Genomic DNA, 26520 nt, shown 5'->3' on the forward strand with positions numbered 1-26520 from the left:
GTATGTATGTCAAATCGAAACGACTATTATAGTACGGCGAGCGTTATCTTACGCAGACACACAGACAAACACACAGAATAGCGATATATGATGAACAAGAAAAGTGCATAAATAATACTCAAGAAAGCAAAAAAGGACTCTAAGTGAGATGGGTCTCTCAAAACACAATATATTTGAAGCGTGTTGACAAAATCTTTCATATATTCTTAAATAATACTTATTACAAAACTACAAAATCACAAAAAAAAATTTGGACGAAAAAAAATGGCACTTTCCGTTTTTACAAGGTTTTACTTAGTTTTACTTTGCACATTGTTTTGGACAAACCTCCTAAAACTTTTCCGATCGCTTTGAAACTTTGCCATTTCGTAAGATTTGGTTACTAGTGGTCGATAATGAAATATAATCTTCATAAACATGTTTAAAAATTCTAAAATTATGAAGACGGTGACAGCTAACCCTTTGCCAAGGGTATCCTTTGTTTGAATTTTCGCCACCAATTAATTTTGTCACATTTTAATTGTTTAGGCGCCTATAAATTAATTTTTTTTCAAACTATATTTTATAAAATTTGAATTTATAGGCTCTCATTATCTACATATATATATTTTTACTTTACTGATAGATTATATAATTAGTGATGAAATTTTTATATTATTGATCTATCGATTGAGTATCGATCATCCAATCAGCGATCAGCACTCAACGGCCAATAAGATCTCATCAGCCAATGAGGCCAAATAACTTTCACAGCGTTGAGTATAAAAGGCTTGCGGATTGCTCCGTTTGCTCATTTGAAGCTAGCTGTCCGAGATGAGAACAACAAACTACATCTACTACTGAGTATTTCACCTCAATCTGGAAACTCCATTTCACGTCCACGCAATAATATGATTTACGTTGTCGTCGTCGTCGTCCCCCCCCCTCCCTCTCCTCACCTCTACCTCACTTCAAATGTTATTTATTTTTTATTTTTATTTTTTATTTAATTTACACCAAGAAGGCCTAACAGGTAAACCCAATGCGCCTTCCTGGCCAAAGACAATTATATAAACATTTATTTATTTATTTATTTATTCTAAACAGACCATTGTGGCATAACATGAATTCCTAAAGCGCCACAATGGTCAAAAAATATAACACAAAAAAAAAAAAAAAACAAAACAAAAAACAAACAAAATAACAATTAAACATAAACATAAATACATCCATACATAAACATAAAAAATAGCATTAAATAATAACAGATAAAGTAAAAATATCAAATAAAATATAGCATAAGTTTCAATAAATATGTAAGAAACAACTACAAATACAAAACATCCCTGTAAGGCCCAAATGGAAGAGAGTTAATCAAAATTTCACTCATAAATCACAATCAATCATGAAAACAATGATGAGCGCAGACTGCCAGATAAATGGGTTAGAGTAATTTCCGACAATTTACGCTCACTAAGGTATATTTGTGTATATATGTACACCATCCATATATACACAAATACTTACACGTATACACAAATACACATACATACATACATAAATATAAAAATACACATATATACATATACATACATACACACCTACACATACATATATACATATATTCACATATGCATACATATACATACGTATATATATACATATACACATACACATACAATACATACATCCATATACTTACAAACATTATACATGCATATACACATAAACACATAAATAAAGATAATTTACTCATATATAAAAATAAAAAATAGCATACATATATAAATAAAGATAAAACCAACATACATACACATTATGCTAAATAATAAAATTACAAAATGAAAACAACATGTGTAAATATGTATGTAGCTAGAAGTCATTTAAAATATAAGTTTAATCATTCAAAAATAAATTTTGCTTAAGCTGATTACGTTTCAGCTTTTATTTTGACAATTTTAAAATACATATACGCTGAACATGAGGATTTTTCGGGTTCATGTGAATTTAACCATACATATGTATGTATAGTTGGATATTTCTAAATCATTTCAAAATTTATTATTAAAAAATTTAATCAATTCCAAACATAAACTGAGCCGAGAATTTCAACAATTTGAGAACGAATCGTTTGATTAGTCCGTCCGGTCTCGAAAGGTCCGAGAAGGATCTTTTTGAATATGAAATATTTCAATCATGAAATATATCGAAAAATCGCCGACGAATTTCCATCCCGAAATAATATTAAAAAATGGAAAAAAAGAAAAACATTTCCCTACCCCTCTTCCGCGGGTTATATTTGAAATTCCCTGTCCCGCAGCCCTTCTCGTTTCGGATTAATAAGAGCACCGTAGAAAGTTTTTAATTAAATGCAGATCCGTTAATTAAATTTATTTGAATAAAAATCATATACATACACACATATAAATGTACGTATTGTATACTCGTCATATTGAATAGACATAAATCAATACAAATTCAATATAAAAGCGTTGCAAACTAATCCAACGAATACATAAAATGTCAACATTGAAATGGGCATCTACACACTTGACGAACGAACCAGCACTAACTACCTTTTAATTCATCGGACACTAATAGACGAATATTACGAGCACTACCTGTTAACGTCTTAGCCCGGCGTTGCTCGAGTGGTTCAGAAAATTTCGCAAGGATTAGTATTTGCAGTCAACGATCAGAAATTAAATAAAAACTCTTAACTATAATATACCTACATACATATGAATATGTGTGTAAAAACTAAAAGTCATGTATATGCACATTTAAATGTATTAATAGCGTAGAAATTAGGTGATTGGTGCTCGTCGACCACTGGTTTACTAACGCCGATCAGCTGATTTTGCGTTCGCGCTAAAAAGGTCTCGGCGTATAAGCGAGCCGTATACAACAACCAATGAGGTCTCGCGACCCATCTACCAATGATCTCTCTGTGCGGAGAGTACCCATTGGGTATAAATATTCGATGGTTTTGGTCTGTGGTTCATTCGGAGCTGGCAGGCCGATGGATCAATAACAATAAACTACCTCTATCACGAGTGAACGTAAACGTGTTTTCACGTTCACGTTCAACAGCTTCATATTAGCTTAAACTTTTAACAATTTTTATTCGGTTTTTTTTTTGTTCAATTTACATAGATATGTAAATTTATATTGACTACTTCAAAATTGTACCAATAATTTAAGTTAACCTAACCTCGATGTTCCATTTCATTCAGTGATCAATTTGGCACGTTGATACATCAACAGTTTATAATAATAATATATTATATACATATATATAAAATTGAATGTCTGTTTGTCTGTCTGTCTCGTATAAGCTCCTAAGCCACTTAAACGATTACGATGAAACTTTCAGGATTTGTTGTATGCATGTCCGGGAAGCTTACTTGAAAAAAAAACGGAAAAAACACCTCTTAATAATAATATTCGTTATTACGATTTTACCGACGCGAAAGTTTGAAGCGCCATTGTGAAGTGAAGGAAATGTGTTCGTTGGTAACCACGTTACCAGTTGGTTTATGACGACACGGCTTTGAAGAGACACGAGCTCAGCTCCAACCATCACTTGAAACGGGAACGGGAATTGCATGCCTTATTTTGGCATGCCGGCTTCAGCTAGTCTAATATAAATTATAAATTACCCTACATTATTTTCTATTTTCTATTTTTTCTACACACACATACCAGGAAGGCCTTACAGGCAACCCCAATGCGCTTTCCTGACTAATTACAAATATTGCAGCATTTTTTATTCATTATACAAGTCACTGATTTACGAGACACTGAAAAACTCGCAAATCAATGAAATTATATCTAAGAAATTAACATCTAAGAAATTGTACACAAACTTATTTATTGCACATTAATCAAACACAAATATTGATGACATATTGTATATAGGAAGGATTTTTAGCCAATTTTTACCTGATAGGAAACGATCAATCTGGAGTCACAAATCCAGGTCTGACCAGCAGCATACTCTGAAAAATTAATTTTTCACTCGAGGTCAGCTCATGGGATCGAACCCGGCACCTCACGTCACTAAGCAGAAGCTTAACGACCGAGCTATGCTGCTGGTTATTTATTTTAATGCATGTATCAATTTCTTTCCGAAACCACCCGTTGAAATATCAACGGGCATAACACTATTTATAAATACTGACCGAATTCTGAATTAAAAATATCCCAAACAAACATAAGCCTTATTTATATAGTAAATACATATATAATTTTTGCGACGTGATTCAATTCGCGCAAACCTCGACGAAAGGAGTTGACTTTTTGACACTTGGACGGGCTCCAAAATTTGGCTAAATTTTGCACACCAGATGGCGGTCGCCCGAAATTGGGGTGACCGTTGTTTTGTCGCCGAGAATTCAAAGCACCTCTTCCCGTTATAATTAATCTATATTATATCACCATTTCATCGCAAAAACACACGCAAGAAAGGACCACAGCTCAACGTTTGACCTTGTTCGATTTGTTCATTGTTTCCGAACTAATGGTCTCCTTTGGCTATCTAATCGTTCGGTCCAATTTGCAGTCTTGGCCTAATCTCGAGAACGGCTTCATTTGAATTCGGTATTTATAGACGTGACTTGTGGGATAAACTAGGAGTAATGTGCTTCGTCTGACACACCGGAAACTGAACAAATTCTTCCATGAATAAAAATGGGACTTTTCAAATGAAACTATGTTACATATGTCTTTCTAACGTCCTCGAACACGAACTTAGACATGAACCTTGTTGCTATGTATATGTTCGATGAGCAGAACGTAAGTATCCCTATAGGTACATAGATAGATTTGTCAGAAGTACAGTCTTTAGCTACGAAGATATCGTAGACCCTGCAAGAGACAAAAAGCTTTTAACCGATTGAAACAAAGCAAAAACATTTCCTGTTTACATATCAGATCATGTAAACGAAGTGACATGCCCAAAGCCCACACTATGCCGCGTATCCTTCCACGATATACGATTCCAAGGGGAGAAAGAGAGACGAAGCATGTTAACGACATTCACACGCACTTTACACGCACGTGCACACGCATTAGACAATTATTATATACGATAAACAGAACGGATTTTTTTTTAGCACAGAATTATTTATTTATTTATTTATACCTATACGGTTGCAAGGACCATTAAATCATAATATAATAGAACAGTAATAAAAAACAATATTTATATAGGAATAGAAAAATAGGAGTTTTAAACAATGAAGATACCCAAAGTGAATAAAATAAATGAAAATGAAAACAATAAAATAAAATGCATTTAGCCATTGGTTTACTAATATTAAATATATCAAATTGGCTAAAGTCATTTCCCAGTTTATGAATTCTGGGTAACGTTGAATTTTTGTTAATTATATTGTGCAAATAGAGTTTTGCATGCGACAATAGCCTCGAGCGTGGTTCGTGTAACAATTATTTTCCAAAACCACAAATATCAACGGGTACAACACTAGTTGTTAAATAATACTTATTTGTTATTGTAACTTGGTTATTGTTCCGACTTCCCGCACACCTTATCATTGGACGGCTAATATTCTATATTTTTGTAATAACATCGCTTCTGTCACACAAGAATGCGATTTTTTTCGCCTTATTGAAAATAAGTTGACAAGCATTTTGTGGGTTTTATCCTTTTTATCTGGCTCGTTGTGATGTATGAGCGAGTGTGGAAGGGTTGTGGGATTGTGCCACTTGTTTTTTTAGGTAATTGGACTATTCGTCACATCACAATTTTTGCCATGAAAATCGCGAATACACAATATTTGGCACTCAAGTTCTCGTTACTATGATAGTTATCGTTAGTATAATGGACTTTTCGGCTGCCAGATGTTCCGTTATAGAGATTTTAGTGACTTTGTGACGAGTAATTTGTGACCAGTAATCACCGAACCGTTTTTTTATATGTATTATCCTATATCTTTTTTTTATATATATGTCCATACATAAATGGGTGGCTCGTGACTGGCGGGGAGCGAGAAAGATAAAGAAACCCCCTCTTATATTCTTTTTTTTTTCAAAAAATTGACCTTAATATATTTCTAGTAACATTTTATGCAAGGAAAATGCCATATTTTATCAAATTATCAACTTTGTTCATTATGTGTTCTACAAAAGCAAAAATGTAATTAATAAAAAATAGTTAATGATAAGCATGAAATAAATTGACATACATATTGTGATTGACAATTTAAGCATACCTTGCAAAATATAGTTGAAATGTCGAAAAAAATTATAGAACAGCGGTTCCCAAACTTTTTTGACTTACGTACCACTTGGTAGTACATTACGCTAAATTCTATATAATGACATATGAGAAAAAAAGTTTTTTAAAAACATACCTCTTCTATAATTTATATATAAAATTATTATTTTGAATAAAAATACCTATAATTTTATTTTACTACCGCAATCTATGTTTAAAACTAAAAACTGGATAAACGTCAGGCGCTTTTCAGAAATTCAAATTTCAAACGCGTCTTACACGATATTTTTGAACCATCTTAATGGCGGAGGATCCATTTACTTATATTGATGACCAAAATGAGCAATATGGCAAAATATGAAAACGATCGGATAAGAGGCAAATTTTTTCCAGAATTGTAATCGTAAGTGAAGTATAAATAAAGTAAAAAGAGGTATGTAAAAATGATTGTATTTCATGAAATGTATTATTGCAAGTGTAAATATATAGTACTAGTTGTTTTGCCCGGCTTCGCTCAGTATTTGTAATATAAACAGCGTACACATGGCAAATCTAATAGTAAATATTCATTTGTTTTTTAATTAAATTTATTTTAATCGAAAAAAAAAATCGAATCGTCGTCATAGAAACTTTCCCAACAGTTCCCAACCAAAAATACTAACATATATACAAAGTTTCTTTCGAAATTATATATTAGATTTGCATGTTAAGGAATGCAACGACGCAATGGATCTATTTTGTTACGAAATTTTGTGGAAAAAAAGTTATTTGCGGAGTCACAATTATAATATGCTCAAAGTTTAATATATTTATATTTCGTCATATTCATATTCTATTATTGATAAATCATTTTACAAAGTACATATAATGTATTTTCTTTTCTTAAATAAATCTCCTCACAAAATAAATTTAATGAAATTCTTGTGCTTGTTTCAAGGAACTTTTTTTAAAATTCGGTTCAAATAATGCGAAATATTCCCTTAAGAGGGCTGTACACCCGAAACCTTATTTTGTTGCCATTCCTTTCTTCGATATCTATATTGAGTGAATGTATATATTCAGTGAATGCGACAATATATATCAATATATATATTGAGTGAATGCGACAGTTGCGCTTCGACCAGATAAAACGTATTTTAAATTGACAACATCGAGGTTTCGTATTCTCCTATTTTCTCCTCCGAAACTGGACCAATTTTTAAAAAAATTTCATCATCGGTATGAGAAAGATATTTTCTGAGCAACTATGCGCCTATTTTTTTTTTTAAATCGACCGTCAAATAAGCACGCTGGACTCTTTTCGTGGGTGTAAAAAAGAGGCGATTTTATTGATGTTTGGCGGCTCCTAGCTCCTATAAAAAATAACTAATCAAAAAAATAAAATGATAGATGCAACCCAATGGTAGATATCCATAGCATATTAAAAAATAATTTCTCTAGTGCCATAATTGATGAAGGGAGAAGTCTAATACGTTTGTATGGACAAGGCGCTGGTGTCCAGCCCTCTTAAGTCTGGAGCTGCATTCAATATATTTCTATATTTGTCTTTTATAAAACGGTATCAATTGCCGGATTTTCGATCATCGACTGTACATATTGACGTCGACTATGATTAATTAAGATAATGTTTATTAATTATATAAAAAATATATCTCTTTATGATTGTAAATCATTCATTCTTACATGTCCGCCATTACTGATTTTTTTCGCGTACCGCGGGTTGGTAACCGCTGATATAGAAAATAGAGACGACCGGGGCTTTTGTATCTCGACTAACTGTCTACACTCTACACACAGTATCACTCACAAGTGCCAGAGTAGCAGGAAAACCGAAGCTAGCGACCACGGGACCACGACAGATAAACGACTATCCCAAACTGGTTTTACTTACTGCGTGTAGAACGGGATAAAAATACACTTGTTGAAAAGTCACCAATTTATTTTTTTTTCTTAGGAGAAATGTGTGTTAGAAGTCCAATTTGATTGAAGTACTGCAGTACCGCAGTCTCTATGGACGAGTCTAAGCGTGTGTGGGCACCATAAGACAGGGATGGTGTATTATAATCGCAATCGATCACTTCTTACATTCCTTTCAACCCTTTATTAAATCATCTGTCGTATGATAAAATTATATACGAAAGAAGATAGGGTTGTGAATAATGGCGGCTCTCATGCGACCGCTATATTGTCGGACACAAAAAGTTTACAAAATATATCGTTCCGCAGATAAGGATTATCCTTTTTTTATTCGTATGATGCTTGAAAAGTTTCGTCAGATAAGAACCTCTTTATGGTTCAAACGAACCGCAAAAAGAAAACGACGTTATTTTTTCGGTTGAAAAAATGTCGCGATTCTTCAGTCTTGTGAAATTTGACTCCGAAAGTTTTTTTGTTTTAAATTTTCATTTCGTAAAACGTATTTTCAATTAAAAGTTTACAGTTTGCATAATTTGCGGCGCTGTTTAAATATTTCTCTACCTATTAGGATTTTGGCTAAATCGTTTAGCCAGGTATTTGTCATTAATTAAAAGATCAGAAATAGTCATCACAAATTTGAAGCAAAGGTTTAATGATAGTTGACAAATATGCATCAAAGGGCTGTTTAATTAATGTTATATAGTAATATACATAAATATGTATGTACATTGTATAATATACAGTCACAATCATATTATGACTTTCTCGCTCCGGTATTAAAAAATCAGAAATTCAATATAAAATATTTTATTTTCACATTTACATATTTTTCGTGTAAATTTTTGCCATGAAACCTTCTATGGCTATATTCAGTTGAAATTCATTTTATTCTAAATATAATATGTACATATGTGACTTCATATCTATCCGATCTTTCTTTAGTAAATTTTACCACTAAATAAAAGCTTTTAAAGTACGTTTTAGTGCGTCCTAAAATTATTAGTATTTTTGATTATTTTATGATAGTAAATTTACCGGCAAAAGTACTAATTTACCGGTAAATTTGCCACCCAAATTTCAATAAGAATGGGCGAAAATAAACGATGTCGTGTTTATTTTTTCTAGTGACATCTCTTGTGAAAATATGCTACTTCTTAACCAATGTGAAAGTGAAATGTCACTTGCGAAATCAATCTCAACATTATAAAATCTGACCATATACACTAAATACAATTTTCTAATCATAAATCCATAACTAAAGTAAAGAACAAAAATAATAGAAGAAATAAAATGAAATATTAACAATTAAATGTGAGAACACAATTACGATCTCAAATTAATCAATTCCTCAACCAGATCAGTATATTTTATATTGAAAAATCAAATCTACATGAATTCTGGTTGAGTAGCTTGATGCCCCGATCAACAGGCGACGAAAACATCAATTTAGTACATGCCTTAAGAGAAGAGAACAAGCTGCGACATCTAATGTACCGGTTCGGTGATTAATGGTCACAAAATACTCGTCACAAAGTCACTAAAATCTCTATAACGGAACATCTGGCAGCCGAAAAGTCCATCATACTAACGATAACTATCATACTAACGAGAACTTGAGTGCCAAATATTGTGTATTCGCGATTTTCATGGCAAAAATTGTCTTTGTGACCACCGCAATATGACGAATAGTTAGGGCTGCCATACGTGGTCCCGTATACGTCCCGTTTTCTCCCTAAACTTTTCTCCAAAAACAGACTGTCGATTTCTTTAACACTGCTGTGGAATACATTAATAAGTGATCCAAATCATTCAAAAAATGTAATGCTTTCGATTGGATGACTCTCAAGCAATTTCCCGAATGGGAGGAAATAGAACGAACCGTTGAATATTTGCAAGTAAGGAACATCGATGTTGGAAACAATGAGTTTCTTTTCAACCAGTTCGTATATTTAAAAGATTATTTAAATAAAAATAATACCAACGAAAACTGGGAGACAACGTTGAAATTGAGTATGGAAGAGAAATGACTGAAGTTTTTTTAGAGATACCAAGCATATTGAACAGAAGTCATGTTTAATATAACTATGTGAGTATATATTTGTCATTCCATCCCACAATGCCAATGTGGAGAGAATATTTTCCCTGATGTCAACACAATGGTCGGATGAAAAAAATAAGCTGGCAGTTGAGACAGTTGAGACAATTTTGGTTTGCCAGTATTATCTTAAAATGACTTGCGCTCAATTTTATCATCGTATAAATGAGGAAAACGATTTAATTAAAATAGTTAAATCATCATTAAAATACGATTGGGCTAAAAAAGACTAATTTTTAAAATAAACTATTACCTACCTACTTTTCCATGTTTTATTTATGTAGCACTTAAATGTCCCGTATCAATGCTTGACAATTATGGCAGCCCGTAATAGTCCAATTACCATTATTATTACCACTATTATTGCATCAGCTTTGCAAGGTGAAGGTTGGCGTAACTGTCAGCACCAATTTCAGTTTGACATCTGTCACAGTAGATGACACGTGCGCTGTTGGTTATGTTTATCTCCATCTTCGTTCTCCATCATAATATAAACACTGAAATGAAGGATGATTTTGTTCTGCCCCACCTGTGCTAATGTGCTAATGGTGGAGGAAGGAATCTCATCTCGTCTGCGATACGCCTGTAATACTTGTCCTTACGTTTATTACATCAACAAAAAGTTGCGGCATCGAACCTACCCAAAGTTGAAGGTATGCATTCATATATCCCCATACCAATAATGTACGATTTTGATTAGATTCTATTATTTTTCTTCAAATTTTCCAAAAGTTATTACTCAATTGATTTTAACATTTGAATATAGCTACCGTTATAAATAATAGAATGTTTCTGTATGACCTTTGAAATAAGCCAGTAATATTGTGGAATTAAACAAAATGTTTTACAGGAGCTGGATTTCGTCATCGGTGGAGCAAGCGCTTGGGAGAACGTCGACTCGACCAGTGTAGTCTGCCCGAAATGTGCTCACGGAACAGCCTTTTTCATGCAACTGCAAATCCGTTCAGCCGATGAGCCCATGACTACCTTCTACCGTTGCTGCAACCACTCGTGTGCCCACAATTGGCGAGACTAAAGAGCATGCTGAAGTCACGTCTCGGTGAACTGTACTCGCTCTGTTCCAAAATAACCCTGAGAAATTACAACACGCCGAAAATGAGGATACACAGAGTGACTCCGGTCGTTCACATACACGACTCCAAAGCCAGAGCCCTCGCTGCCGAACTCATAGTGAATGAGGACATCATAGCTCTGCCCACCGATACTGTTTACGGACTCGCCTGCAGTGCGAATTCCCCGTGCGCCATTAAAAAACTGTACGAGATCAAAGGCAGAGACGAGGCGAAACCTGTCGCTATTTGTGTGAGCGATTTAGCCGAGCTGAGGAAATGGGGTGATGCTGAGCATTTGCCGGAAGCGTTGTTGCAAAGATTGTTACCTGGTGCGGTAACGTTAGTTTTGGAAAGGACCCCCTTATTGGATAATCCATTTTTGAATCCTCATACGACCAAGATCGGTATAAGAATCCCCGATTACGAATTCATACAAAATGTTTGTAGCCTATCCGGAATACCGATGGCTCTGACGAGTGCAAATCCGAGCTCGATACCTTCCAGTCTGTCCGTTAAAGAGTTTGAGCCGCTCTATCCTAAATTGGGAGCTGTGTTCGACGGTGGAGTGCTCGGAAGCGGTCTGCAAGAGACTAGAATAGGCTCCACGGTAGTAGATTTGTCGTGTTATGGATTTTATACAACAATTCGACAAGGAATAGCTTATAACCAAACGATACAATTGTTACAATCGTATGGAATAAAACCCAAGAATAATCAATAACTGATAGTATTATATGTGTATGATTTTTATATTGTTGAATGTAAATATTTATTAATTTACAATAAATTTGTGTCATTGTATAAAGATTGTTTCATTTTGGTTCTACGGGATTAGAAATATATTAACAATGTACGAAATATATTTACAATGTATGGGCGGGGTGTTTGTGTATGCCCTTGAGCAAGCCTGACGATAACATATAATAAACACTATTTTATCTAATCTGCCTGCATCAAATAATCCCTCGCATCCTGATCCTACATAAATACATTCATTATAAGATTTTATCCATTGATAAAACAAGTACCATGTTTTCCAAAAGATTGGTGCCAATAATATTAGCTTTCATGACTTCCCGTTTTTAGAACAGGTCTTAGTATAGAGATGACGTGTCATTATTTTATTTATACCAGGAAGGCCTCACTGGTAACCCCAATGTGTCTTCCTGGTCAGAAACATTGTACATTTGATGCAAATATTATACTAAGTATATACATATCAATTAAAATCCACAGAGACATCTATGGTCAAATTTGTAAATTTGTACTATTTTATACGATTCTATGAAATTAATCGCACAAATCCAAGGTCTGGCCGGCAGAAACCAGTGGGATTTGAACCCGTAACCACTTTGTTCAAAGCATTATATGCTAACCACTAATCTATTATAGGAAACATAGTCTATAGTAGTGCTTCCAATCCCAGAAGGTTACTTCAGCACCTGGGAATTTTCGATCTTGGGATCCCGGTACTAGCAACGGGAAATCAAATGTATAAGAAAAGAAAATTTCAATTGCATATTCTCATATTTCAAAAACGTTCAATTGCATTCTGCAAACTCGCGATGTTTCACGCAAAAAATACTCGCATATTGGTTTTCTTGTTTTGAGAGTTTGGCTACATTCTTCACATTTTCGGTTCCCATCCATGTCTAGATTTCTGTAAGATTAAATAAAACATTCTATAATGTAATTAAATAAAATGAAAGACATCACTTTGATTCATTGATTCGTTTTTTACAGATAGTTTGTACCGTCTAGTAATTATTCAACGAAACAATCCACCTAATATTTATTATTAAGTGGATTTATTGATTTTATGTAAAAAAAAATATCACACCTATGAATTTTATTCAATAAAATAGTTTATAGGACTATATATCAAAGAACTGGACATAAATATTATAATAAAATTTACTTTTAATAATTTACTAATAATCTTAGTACAATTAACAGAAATAATAGGATTAGAGCAAACAAATGGACTATGACTGTCATTGTTCATCCCACCCTTGCTCAATATATAATGTGGTTTTATGTTTTTTCCTTAATATTTTTAAAGAAATTTCTGCCAGCACCATAATCCCAGTATTCAGACTAGTTTCAGCACCGGGATTCGCGGTACCAGAAAACACCAGGATCCGGGGATTGGAAGCCGTAGTCTATAGACTCGCTTTGACTTTCATTTCGATGCTCGCAACTTTTTGCTATTAGGGGGATCGAAAAGTAATCAAAATCTTTCGACGAGCTCTTTTGCAGTCACTTTGTGTCGAGACACGGTCCAGTAAACACTTAAGTTTTGTTATTATGTTGAAGTTATTGTTGTAAATTTATTGTTTCTGTTTAAAATACTTCAAATACATCCTTTCTACTTGAGGAAGGATGTCGAGACCAATAATAGAGGAAGGGCACTTGCGTCATTTTATGCTGTTTATGTTAGACCAAGTAATGAAGGCAAACGAAGCAGTGAAAATAATCAACGATACTTACGGAGATATTCTGAAACTAAATAAGTATCATCGGTGGTATAAACAGTTTAAAAATATGAATAGGGACATTGAGGAGATTGCACGAAAGGAAGAGCTGAAAAATTAGATGATGATATCCTGTCGTCAATGGTGGAATCAGATCCTCGTCAAACCATTCAGGAATTATCGTTGAAGATTAGCTGTCCATGCTCTATAGTTCAGGATTTTCCAAATTACTGGCGGAGATTACCCGTACAGTATCATCGGTACATCTCAAATTATTAACCAAGTCTTCTGATATGTAAATGGTTCGGTGATTATTGGTCACAAAGCGCTCGCCCAAAAGTCACTAAAATCTCAATAACAGAACATCTGGCAGCCGAAAAGTCCATCATACTAACGATAATTATGTGATCGGGCGATCGCTATGTGACTAATATCCAATTACCTTGTAAATACATAAATTTGAAATATTATTTTCATAATTGGCAACATTTTCCATTCGCATCATTCTTATATTGATTTTACAAATGAAACAAAAGAATCTTTTTAGCAATTTATTTGAAAAAAATAAGCATAACATTAAGTTAAAAACTAATTATGTACAATTTGACTAAAGGTGTGAACAAAACGTTCGTCATTTTGAATAGATTTGAGCATTCGAACGGATTCATTGGCACAACGGCAACGGTTCAATTGGGTTTTCTTTCGGGCACGTGTGAGGATATGAACTGCCAGCGATGCGGCGGCCAGACGATGCAGACGGCCTTGGCGGTGACCAGTCCGAGGGAGACGGGCCCGAAGGAGTTGCTGTCGAGGGTGTGTCCCGTGTGGTCGCCCTCCACCCAGAGGTGGCCCGGCGGGAGGGTGACGAGAGGCCTGCGCCAGCCGAGCGTGTGCACCAGCTCGCCCGGCAGACCCACCACGCGTTTGATGATCTTCTGCGAGGGGTCCCGGGGCGACACCAGCGACACCACGTCTCCGCGGCTCACCTGGCAGCTCCTGGCCGCCCACCGCGACAGGAACACGTAGTCCGTGACGCGGTCGGGGTTCAGCACCGGCTGCATGCTCGCCCCGTCCACCCTCGCCACGTACCCCACCATCTCCAGCCCCGTCAGCGCCACCGGCAGCGCCCCCACGCACCCCCCCACGAAGCGCCCCCATCCCATCATCTCACCCGCCCAGCATCACCCGCTCCACTCCACTCCACTCTACACTTCTGTCAATGACAGCGCGGTTGTGGTGGTCCAAACGCTACCATCTGCGTCCATATACGACTTCGAACAACAATCGATCACTTGTGCAATTAAAGGTCTGTTCATACCTAGTCAGCACGTACCGACTTCAGCAGGTATTTGGCCGTACGAAAAGTATTCTTTGGTACATTTTGTATGGGTATATTCATACCAACCGTCACGTTTACGCCACGGCAGGCTTACAGCAGTACCCGACATTTCCTGTTCATACCTTACAGCAGCGGTTTCCAAACTGGGAGGCGCGCCTCCCTGGGAGGCGCGGACTATTGCCAGGGGAGGCGCCAAAACTTTTTAATAAAAAAATTATTTTCATACCATAATATCTACAAATAAATAAAACTTCATATCGTAGCTTAACAGTAAAATTTTTTATTTTTCTTTCATTTTTATTTACACATTTAATTAGCAACCTTTCTCGAAGAAAACCAATATGAAGAGGCACACTTGTGGACGAACGATAATAATATTGTTAATCTTACCTATTTGGTTGAAATTTTTGGATAATTGAGCGGCTTAAATAAATCAATGCAGGGATCACAAATACACCCAATTGTTCAAAAAGACAAGTAAAAGCTTTCATTAAAAAGTTGAAGTTATGGAAATCGAATTTACAAAAGAATAAGTTGGATATGTTTTCAATTTCCAAAGATTTCTGGGCCACAGCCAATATTGAAGCAAGTAAAAATCTTTTTATTGACCACTTGGATGGTTTAGTGCTGCATTTTTCCAATTATTTCAAACACTTTGATTTCTCAAAGTTTTTGTGGATACAGAATCCATTTAACTACAATGAAGAAGACGAATTCGAGCTGACAACCACCGAAAAAGAAAAATTGATAGAATTATCATGCGATAGCTCACTAAAACAAAAGTTTCAAAATGAAACCATAATTAAATTTTGGATGAATCTTAGTGGAGAGTATGAATCTTTGTATTGTAAAGCAATGCAAGTGCTTCTACCATTTGTAACGTCTTATTTATGCGAAACGGGCTTTTCGACACTAGCTGCAATGAAAACCAAATATCGAGCCAGGTTAACTTTGTGCCAATAAACAACAACATCCTTCGCATTAAATTTTGATGTGTTAGATGTAGCTTAATTAGTAATTTAATATAAAATAAATATACGTGTTCGTATAAATTTATGTTATAGCAAAACCTTTTTATTATTGTCTATTGTAGTGTGCAGTATTTTTTTTAAATAAAGGTTTATTATTTAAAACGTGTCTATATTATTATATCTATTAAAAAATAAAAGGTAGGGAGGCGCGGAAAAAAAATTTTTTTTAGGGAGGCGTAGTAGCATAAAGTTTGGAAACCGCTGCCTTACAGCAACATCCGTCAACGTATCGTATCCGTTTTTTTGGCCATCGTAGAAATATACACGCGAATTACGTGCCATGAGTCTGCCGCTTTGCTGTTTTGGACCAATTATCGATAGTGACAGTTGACAGCTGTTCAATCTTTCGACATGGTTTTGGCGTAAATATTTAAAAAAAATTTAAATTTTTTACGGAAATATTTAAAGAAAATTTGTCCATCATCCACAAGCTCCTTATACAGTGTCCAAAACTCTCCTTCGATTTTTTTTATTTTTTAACATGGGATGCACATCAAAACGCCTCCGTGCTTTTTTATTGCCTTCTTGAGCGTCTTCTTCCAATAACAGCGCGATTATACATAATTTTTCGTTCGATAAATGTCGAAACATTTTTGCTGACTTGTATTCTGACGCGTAGCTACAAATGCACGTGTATGCATTCATATTGCAAATACTCGACAATACGACGTAAGCAATATTGCGCCGTATCGTCATGGCTTCTAATGTATAAGTAAGCCAATTTTGCCTTGCACTCGGCCAATCTATTTAGTGGTTTGTGTATGTTAGATGAATTGAAATGGTTGGACATTAGAAATAGTCTTAAAGTAAGCACTTTAAAGTTTATATATAAGCTAGATAAGAATCGATTACCCAAATATTTTAATAATCATATAGTTAGGAATAGATATACATAATTATAAAACGAGAAATAGGAATAAATTAATTATAGGTAGAGTTAAGAAAGCTAAAACTGCAGGAGGTGTTTTTCACAGAGGTGTTCAAATGTATAATGCCCTTCCTGAAGGCATTAGAAGTTCTAATAACATTGCTGCTTTCTTGAAGGGTGTTAATGGATACCTTTGTAGAAGATGATTTATAATTTTTACTTTATCTATGTACGTAGTAACAATAGATGAAGTTTTGTGATCATGCGAAAATTCGAACTCGAGATTTTGACTGATTCGAACTCAGAATCGATCACTGATCACGTTTTCATGATCTAGAAAAAATGTGTGTGTGTGTGTGTGTGTGTGTGTGTGTGTGTGTCTGTGTGTGTGTCTGTGTGGGTGTGTATTTTGGGGATATTTTTAACACCGTTAGTCCTATCGAACTGAAACTTAGTATCGGTTACTGAAATTCTTATCGACACGACGTAAATTTTTTTCAAATTTTTAAGTTGACCGGAAATGGTACCTCGCCTTATAGGTGTCCTCTTTTTTTAAGTTTTTGAATTCAATTATCTCCCAAACCACTAACTGAATCGGACTGAATTTTTTTTAAATATAATACAAATAATAATTTTTATAACCTCATATTTTTTTAAATATTTCTATCTGAACCGGAAGCAGTACTTTTACTCTAGAGAATCGAAGTTTTTTATGTTTTTTTCAGAAACCTTTTGGTTTATTGAATTGAAATTTCATATCATATTATTATATTTTATAAACCGGAAGTGGGATTTTTTTCTCTTAGAAAGGTCGAAAATGTTGTGCCCACTACTCTGTCCACACCCCTGAACGTATTAAGCTGAAAATTTATATTTCTATCCTTTATGTATTAACTTAGAGCTGGTAGGGTTTTGGTCAGAATTCGTAAGCCGGAAGTAGTTTTTTTTTTTAAAACAATTTTTCATTATTTTTCCATTGTTTTATTTTGACCTTTTAAATTATTTTAAGCTTCTTGATATTTATTGTGTTTTATTAAAAGTAGTGATTTGAAGTTAAAATAATAAAAAAAACACTTAATTTAATGAACCGGAAGTGGGATTTTTTTTTCTCGTAGGAAGGTCAAAAATGTTGTGCCCACTACTCTGTCCACACCCCTGAACGTATTAAGCTGAAAATTTATATTTCTATCCTTTATGTACTAACTTAGAGCTGGTAGGGATTTGGTCAGAATTCGTAAACCGGAAGTAGTTTTTTTTTTAAAACAATTTTTCATTATTTTATTTTGACCTGTAAAATTATTTTTATTTTCTTGATATTTAATGAGTATATTAATGAGTATATATTTACTGGTAGTGATTTTTGGTAATAAAAAAATTTGAACAAAATCTGACAACCGGAAATAGAACTTTTGTTTTGTGCAAGTTTCCATAAATTTGCGCTCAATTTGTATCACTATCATAGTCATCAGTTCAATATCGAATTTTGTTTTGTAACCTTCTTATATTCCTCAAATATATAGATAAAGTCATGGGTTGGTCACACCCGAATTTTTTGTTGTTATTTTGTATTGTATGTATTAGCAGTTTTGCTATTTGAATAAATAAATAAATAAAATAAATAAATTGCTGTAAATGTGACGTGACCTCGACGTGTAGGTAGATATGAATATAAATGTAATAAAATGACATATTTGAAACGGAGTCGTGCAGTGCTGTCAAGTATGAACTCAATGCCGAAATCATCGGAAAGTTTTTAAATTTAGATTGTGTATATTTTTCCTATGCTTTTATTCAGAATCGCGACCCTTTAAAAAGCAAGGGTCCTGGAAATCTGTCCCCTCTAGTCGGTCTCGTTAATCAGCACTTGTTCCGATTTATCGTCGTCTGCATTAGTCGACATCGTTCGAAACAGACGAAACGTCAAAATAGAAAGATGTCAAAAAGAGGCAATGGCCGGTTGGAGGCGTGTGGCGAAGCCGGCGCGGGAGTAGGGCGCGTAACGCACTGTTTAGTGTCGTTTTGTCATTCGGAGTGGTTGTGTGGTAGTGGTTTCGGTTTGTCAGAGCGCGTGCGACTTTGACGGTTTGATGTTTTGGTCGTGCGGGCGGGCGGGACTTTAGCCGCCCCCCTCCACCCCTGCGTCTCTCCCCCGCTCCCCTCCTGCACTGCGCCGACTGCGACTGCGACTGCGACTGCAACTGCAAGTGCAACTGACTTCACAACTTCACACCACTCCCACACAAACACACATGGGAGCTGATGGCGGCGGGCGGGCCGCGCTCCTGCACCGAGAGGCCGTGGGATCACTGGGTGGCCGCCCTCGGCAGGGACCAACCCCTGCGCGATCATCCCTTGGCCTCCAGCCCCTCCACCGCCACCCCCAGCCCCAGCCCCAACCCCGACGCTGGCTCCGTCTCCGGCTCCGGCTCCGGCTCCAGGAAGAGGGAGGGTCGGCCCAGGTTGCGCCGGGCTCTGCAGCCTCTGCACGGACAGCTCCCGGCTGCCCCGCCGCTGCTGGCTCTGTGTGCTCTCTGCGGAGCTGCTATCGCACTATGCGCTGCCCGGGCTCACCTCGTCGAGCGCCACGCCACCCCCCTGCCGCCCCTCCCGCTGCCTCCGCCGCCCCCCGTCCTGCCCCTCACCCCCCCGCCGGCGCCCCCACCCTTGCCCCCTCCCCACCGACATAAGCGCCGCAGCCGAACCCATGACCACCAGCACGTCAGCGAGCCCGTCGTCCCCGACCTCCCCCCTCCCGACACCCCTCCTATAGCCCCCCCACCGCCCCCGCCTCCACCTCCCGTAGTATGGATCGAGCCGGAGCCCCCGAAGCGCGTCGAGCCCGAGATAGTGGAGCCCGTCGAACCCGTCGCCGCCTACCAGGAAGAGGCGCCCGCCGCGGCCCCGGCCCCGGCCCCGGCTCCGATCCCGACCCCGGAACGGATCGAACCGGTCCAGACCGTTCCGGCCAAGTCCAAGTTAAAATCGAGCAAGTCGTCTTCGAACAAGCCCAAGTACGCCGTCAGGGAGTTCGACCCGAATAAGCACTGCGGAGTGGTCACCGGCGACGTCACCAAACCGTGCACGAGATCACTCACGTGCAAGTCTCACGCGCTGTCTTTGCGACGGATGGTCAGCGGCCGGATCAAACCCTTCGACGCCCTCCTAGCCGAACACCGAGCGGCCAAGCAAGGCGTTCTCCCGGCACCCACCCCACCGCCTCCTCCGATCGTCGCCGTCTCTCCGGGACTGTCCTCGCCGATCCTCCCCGTACCGACGCCGATCGAAGTCTCCCTGCCGACTTTCACGGCGGCGAGTCCCGATCGGAAACCCCCCACCGCCGGCTACTATTCCACGATCTTACCCCCCGCGGTCGTAGAAACGCTGCCGATAGCTGTCCCCGAAGAGGCCGATCTCGTACCTCTGCTTCACGGAGACGTCGTGGAATGTCTCGGAGGGCAGATCGATATCGCCGAACCGCAGCAGCCGCCGCCGCCTCCGCCCGCTCCGGAGATCCCCCAACTGCCCGAGTATCGGCCGTCGGACGTTCACTGGTACGCGAACAGCCCCCGACCGTTGGCCGCGTGCACCTTCTCCACGTGCCAGATGGGAAACGCCCTGCTGCTGAGCAAGCGGCTGGCCACCGTCAGGAGCGACTTCAAGTCGACCGTCGTCCGGCAGCACGCCAAGGGGGGCTCGTCGAACAGTTTTTACAATTTCAGTCAGGGCGGGCTGGCGAAAGCCGTCCACGTGAACAGCGGTGTCAAATATACGGTGCCGAAAGTGAGAAAACTTGTTATGGCGTGTCCGGCGTTCTCCGGCACCGGCGTCAAGACGGACCCAAACGTGTATTATAATAATCAGAGCGGCAGCGGCAGGCAGAACGGACACCTGTTCGCCAGTAAGAGGCCGTTCTTGGACGATTTCGAGGACGAGACCAAGTGTATGAGGACCAGCGGGCCGAGTGTTAACTCCGTGCGCGGCGATTTGAAAGTGACGAAACACTCGAGCCAGACGGACATGTTAGAGTTGAACTTTATGTTCGATCCGTTGATGGCCAACGAAAAGTGTTAATATTATTAGTTAGTTTTTTAATTTCTGTTGTAACACACCGATCACACAAATACTTGTTTATAGTCTTCCACCGTGTCTGCAATATTTAGAGATGAATATGAGGGGCAATCGAGGTTTATTTTTATTATTTTTTCATCGTTTCGATGAATTTATTTATTACGTACGCCTTTTACGTTCGCCTTTATTGTCCTGATACACTGAATTTGTTCAATTTCCGACAACGATGTTTAACTATTTTTGTAAGTTGTATTTGTTTGTTTTTTTTTTGTTGAAACGGGAATGCTTTAATTATTTTTCCATGTAAAATAATTGCAATTATATTTTTTGACGATGTTTTTCACTCGAACGTTTGTATTGTTGATGATTTTTCAACTGCTCCAGATTCAAACTACGATCTTTCTATACATACATACATTGTGCAAATTGATCCAATCTCAACGAATCATATTTTACCCACTCGTAAACAATATATTATAGATAAAAAATTGAGTAATTGTTTACGGGTTAAGGGATCTTGATTTAACATACCTTTTCAATTTTGAAATTTAGCTTTTATTTCGATAATAATGAGCGAGATCTCAATGCATTTCAACAGTATCGTATCAGAATTTGCCAGTTTTCATCAGAATCATTATCCGTTCTGTTTCAGAAAGCAAACGGGAGATAAACAAATATATTGAGACGACTTCAATACATGGCAAATATTATAAATGATTAAGATGGTGAAATGCACTACATTCGATCATTGAACCGTCGAAAAACTGCTTTATAAGCATCGAGTTGAAATGAAATGCCTAATTTTTTTTAATAACGGTAATATGAGAGTCTTTTTAAATCAAAAATACAATTAAATGAGCGCTTCATATTTCAAAAAGCTGGAATTACATCGCTAGTGAAACTCAAGATCGATTATGAAATGAATTTTATATAATACATAAACAAATGTTTTATATTATCATATATGTATTATCAAATGAATGATTTTGCACAATTTTAAATAATAGTTCGATTAGAACAGTTGAAAGATCGTCGGAATGACAAAGACTTATTGTTACTTTCAATGGTATTGTAATACGTTTTATGTAAAATCTTTTTTAGCATATATTTTTACAATACATGCTATATTTGAATTTGTATTAAGTAGACAGTAACATATTCTATCACAGATTTCGTATTTACCATGTACGAGTGTTCTTTTTAAATGTAAATCAAACCAATAGGAAAATTTATGTGCATAAAAAATTAGAAATAAATTAAATTTATATGTATTTTTATTCATATGTTGAATGTATTGAACGTAAAAGGATTAGTGTTTTTTTTTTTTGTTCTGTGTTCAATGATTGACGATGATCCTGTGCGGTCTGTGAAGTTTTGTATATGATATTTTCAAATGTGTCCGAGCGGATTGCCGAAGGTTACACACACACACACACCGTCTGCGGTTCGCTCTGATGAATTTTGTTTAAATTCTGAACGTACCACTATTTGTGTACGCAACCAAATGATGCTCAATGTAGATAATCTTAATTTAAATTCGGTTGTGTTTGAATAAACCAAAACAACGTTTCTGTTTGGCGTTATTTATTAGGTTTGTTGATTTATTTGTAATAATTGTACATATGATATATATATATGTATGTAGTAAGAAAGTGAGAGAGTAAAGAAAAGAAAGAGGCATGTTTTTCATATTGAAATATTTGCTTCGTTGTTCATATTGTGTATTTTATTTTTGTGAAATCTATTAATCAGATCAATTGTAACGATTGACATATGTATTTTTTTTTCTTCTTATATATTCGTTGAATTTTTTTGAGTTGAGCGCTTTTCGTTTGGGATATAAAATTTTAAATTAAAATATTCGTCGATCTTTATATGAATACATATATTAATCATTAACGTATGTATATAGTGTCGATTGTTGCTATGAATTTAGACATTTCTAAATCGATTTATATAATCTCTGCTTTTGGAACGATCTTTGTATTCGAAAAGGAGTGTTTATACAAATTATTTTCATACCATTTGATGACATGGGCGCCCAACCTTTTAAAATTATGACGTTTTTGTAAGAGCCGACTTCATCTCATTTTAATTTGATAACAATAAGTGACAAAATAATCACCACGGTGGAGACTAATCAATCTTTACTGAGTTTGGACCACTGAATTCGAATATGAGAATGATTTCTGTTGGTTTTCTCTCAATTGTGAAGTATGAGCGTTTAAAAAATATGATTTTTGACTTTGATTATAGTGAGATATAAAACTTTTTTCGTTGGATAATTAATAATGCATATTTTAACTACTTTACTTTCGTATTTAAGGCTATATATGATTCGAAATTAATTTTGGTTTCTTCACAGTGACATCTAAAAATATCCTGTAATACTAATTAAATAGAAAAAAGTCAATATTTTTCCTTAGTTTGTTATATATTCAAGTGGTAGTGTCAAGGGTTGAAACTAAAAACAAACATAAAATAATCGAATCGGTATCTAAAAACGCGTGGCGATGTTTATGGTATCTAAAAATGAGTGGTTAAAGCTATCAAAATAGAATAAACATCTAACTATTGATTCCAATACTCACTTTTAGCACAGAAATGCTAGATTTTGAGATAGAGATTACAAAAATCTGTAAAAATTACAAATTTTTTTAAACGCTCATGCTTCATAAACAACATGACACCAGTAAAAATCATTGTAATATTCGAATCTAGTGAGCAAACTTACTAAAGATCGATAGTCTCTGCTCTAGTAAGTAAAAAACTTGATTTTTTTGTTGCTTAGTGCAAAATCAGTGCAGTTTTTTCTATTGTTGAAATTAATTTTCCGATGAATTCATGATTCCTAGTAATCTTCAATTTCAGATTTTTATTAAGTTCACCTTCGAATTCCTTTAGACCAGTGATTCTCAAGTGCAGCTAACAACCCATGAAAAGTATTTGACTATATATTTACTTCTGGATGAAAACTTAAAGGGAATAATATTATATTTACATGAAATAGTTTGAAAAAAGTAAATGATTAACTATTCTACGAACATTTGTAGTTGTGTGGGGGTGGCGAGAATGTCGCCTAAAAAGCCAGCTGTCATCGCGTCGATCTGACAGTCATTTCTGACGAAATTTTAATAATTAAATTCCTCAAGCTTACTTTTATTCACTTAAACCCATATTTCTGTCGAATATCAAAGCGATTACATTGTTTATACTATTTTAAAGTATGAATTCGAAATCTATAAAATTAGTATGAAAGATTGTGCTGTTGTTTTTTTATTGTTAAATAGTTTAAATGTATGCAAAAAAAATATTGTATGCATGCTTTTTATTCCTAAGTTATTAATTTTAAAATAAGTCCCTTAGAAAAAGTGATGATAAATATATCTTCATTATTTAATCACACTGAATTTTATGCAATTGAGAAATTTCACTGGTTTAGACATATAAATTTTTTCAGTGCAGTGTTTGATGGCCCGTAAGTTGGGAACCCATGCTCTATAATGTGACTATCCTCAATGATTGATCATCCTGAAAAGCATACTCTCGTCATTAAAATAAGATACAATCTTAAGGTTTAATATAAAATGAATAAAAGAGATATGTGTTTAAAATGATACTATTGAATATTGTGATCTGTATTGAAATTGAAAATATGATTTTTTTTTAAATTGTATGTGTTTATTACCGATTGCCCCCTTATATAGTGTTTTTGTATTCGTTGATATTAATCTTAAAAAAAAATAATACATATTATAATATTAACAAAAAAAAAAGGATTTGTAAAATGACAAGTATTTGAAAGTTTCTAGGATTGTGTTTGATAACTACTATATATAACTATACTGAGCATTTTGCGTAATTATTTGTGTAAGTTTATGTCATTGATAACCTTTTTGAGATACTGATTGGAAGAGGAAAACAATCCGATTTTACCTGAGGCGTTTGCGTTTTGCGAATTGGAAGTCAAATAATTTTTTTGGATACAATACCTACGACTGAAAGTGGATTAAAATCGACTAAGGAGTATAACTAGTGTTAGGCCCGTAATATGCTTAATTGTAAACAATTTTATTTATAACACGTATATATATATTATACTCATTATGAAAGTACAAGTGATCTTAATGTTGAAACATCAAGAGTATTGCATGTAGATTATATATTAGTGTAGGTATAAATATAAAATTACACACTCTTGCAAAGGCCAAAACTTAATCCAATACCTGAAGAGTACTTAAATGTAATCGTTCAATTTGTTTTGTGTCGATGTGAGATTTTGATTACGTTTACTTGAAAACGACGAGTCAAAGTATTTTAAGTAAAAATCGTCAGAGCTTTTATATCATACGGAGACAATTAGACAATTAGTAACTTGAAAGTAAAACACTTGAATTGAAATGTAAATATTAATTTGCTGAAACTACATAGGATAGCATTATGCCAATCATTTTATCGAGGAAATTACAATCGGATGAGATCTACCGCTTTCAACACGTCGGATATTAATCTTTGGATATAATTTTAGTGATTCTGGAATGGTTTGGTTCTATTTTGGAGTCGTTACCCGGGTTCCGTGTTAGCTTGAGCAAGTGTATGTTCATCGACACGTCGGATATACATATAATCTATGGACATTTTTTTAGTAATTCTGGAATGGTTTGGTTCTAATAGAATAAGAAAAACATCTATAAAATGATCATTTACATGTCGACATTCATCAACATGTCGGATATATAATCTAGGGACATTTTTTAGTGATTCTGGAATGGTTTGGTTCTAACAGATTGAGAAAAACATCTAAAAAATGATCATTTACATGTCGTGTTCCGCAGATATGATGTGCGGAACATCAAAAAGTGGACGGAAATAACCTCTGCGGAGAAGATATCCTATACTGCAAGAAGTCAGAAACAATTCTAATTGTCCGAAATTGGAAACAAGCTGATGCCATAAGAAGACATGTCATGTCTCATATCGGAGACGTTCCACATTAGCTTGAGCAAGTGTATGTTCATCGACATGTCGGATATATAATCTAGGGACATTTTTTAGTGATTCTGGAATGGTTTGGTTCTAACAGATTGAGTAAAACACTACAAAATTGATCATTTAAACTTTCTCACATTAAACTGGACGAGAATGACCTCTGCAGAGAAGATAAATTGTCTGATATTGGTGACACGATAACTCGTTCACAGATTTTCCGTAAACCGAGGATGCGCTCCAGGCATTACGCATACGGCCATCTCTTTCTCACCGCGTCTGTTCACCAAGATCTCGTTTACTATGCCATTATGTATGCAGCCACCTCTTTCACAGACCGTCTGTTCACCGATAACAGACGGTCTGTGAAAGAGATGGCTGCATACGTAATGGCATAGTAAACGAGATCTTGGTGAACAGACGGGATGAGAAAGAGATGGCCGTATACG

At 36.0% G+C, this 26520-nt stretch overlaps 4 protein-coding genes across 4 annotated transcripts; 3 read left to right on the forward strand and 1 right to left on the reverse strand.

Annotated features, from left to right (window-relative positions):
* The first annotated feature begins 10673 nt into the window (after positions 1–10673).
* Polr3K (RNA polymerase III subunit K) lies at positions 10674–11268 on the forward strand. Its single transcript, XM_077439097.1, has 2 exons — positions 10674–10885; positions 11083–11268. Exons 1-2 carry the CDS (start codon positions 10742–10744, stop codon positions 11266–11268), a joined length of 330 nt encoding a protein of 109 aa, XP_077295223.1. The 5' UTR covers positions 10674–10741.
* A 5-nt stretch (positions 11269–11273) lies between these two features.
* Positions 11274–12026, forward strand: Tcs1 (Threonyl-carbamoyl synthesis 1). Its single transcript, XM_077439096.1, has one exon. It carries the CDS (start codon positions 11274–11276, stop codon positions 12024–12026), a length of 753 nt encoding a protein of 250 aa, XP_077295222.1.
* Positions 12027–14330: 2304 nt separating this feature from the next.
* LOC143917979 (mitochondrial inner membrane protease subunit 2) lies at positions 14331–15055 on the reverse strand. Its single transcript, XM_077439624.1, has one exon. The coding sequence runs from the start codon at positions 14943–14945 to the stop codon at positions 14466–14468; it is 480 nt and encodes a 159-aa protein (XP_077295750.1). The 5' UTR covers positions 14946–15055; the 3' UTR covers positions 14331–14465.
* A 4221-nt stretch (positions 15056–19276) lies between these two features.
* On the forward strand, positions 19277–26003 carry LOC143917761 (uncharacterized). The gene has a single exon (XM_077439342.1). It carries the CDS (start codon positions 19277–19279, stop codon positions 21086–21088), a length of 1812 nt encoding a protein of 603 aa, XP_077295468.1. The 3' UTR covers positions 21089–26003.
* The last annotated feature ends 517 nt before the right edge of the window (positions 26004–26520 follow it).

The sequence above is a fragment of the Arctopsyche grandis genome, chromosome 10 (assembly GCF_051622035.1).
Source record: "Arctopsyche grandis isolate Sample6627 chromosome 10, ASM5162203v2, whole genome shotgun sequence".
NCBI classification, from domain to species: domain Eukaryota; kingdom Metazoa; phylum Arthropoda; class Insecta; order Trichoptera; family Hydropsychidae; genus Arctopsyche; species Arctopsyche grandis.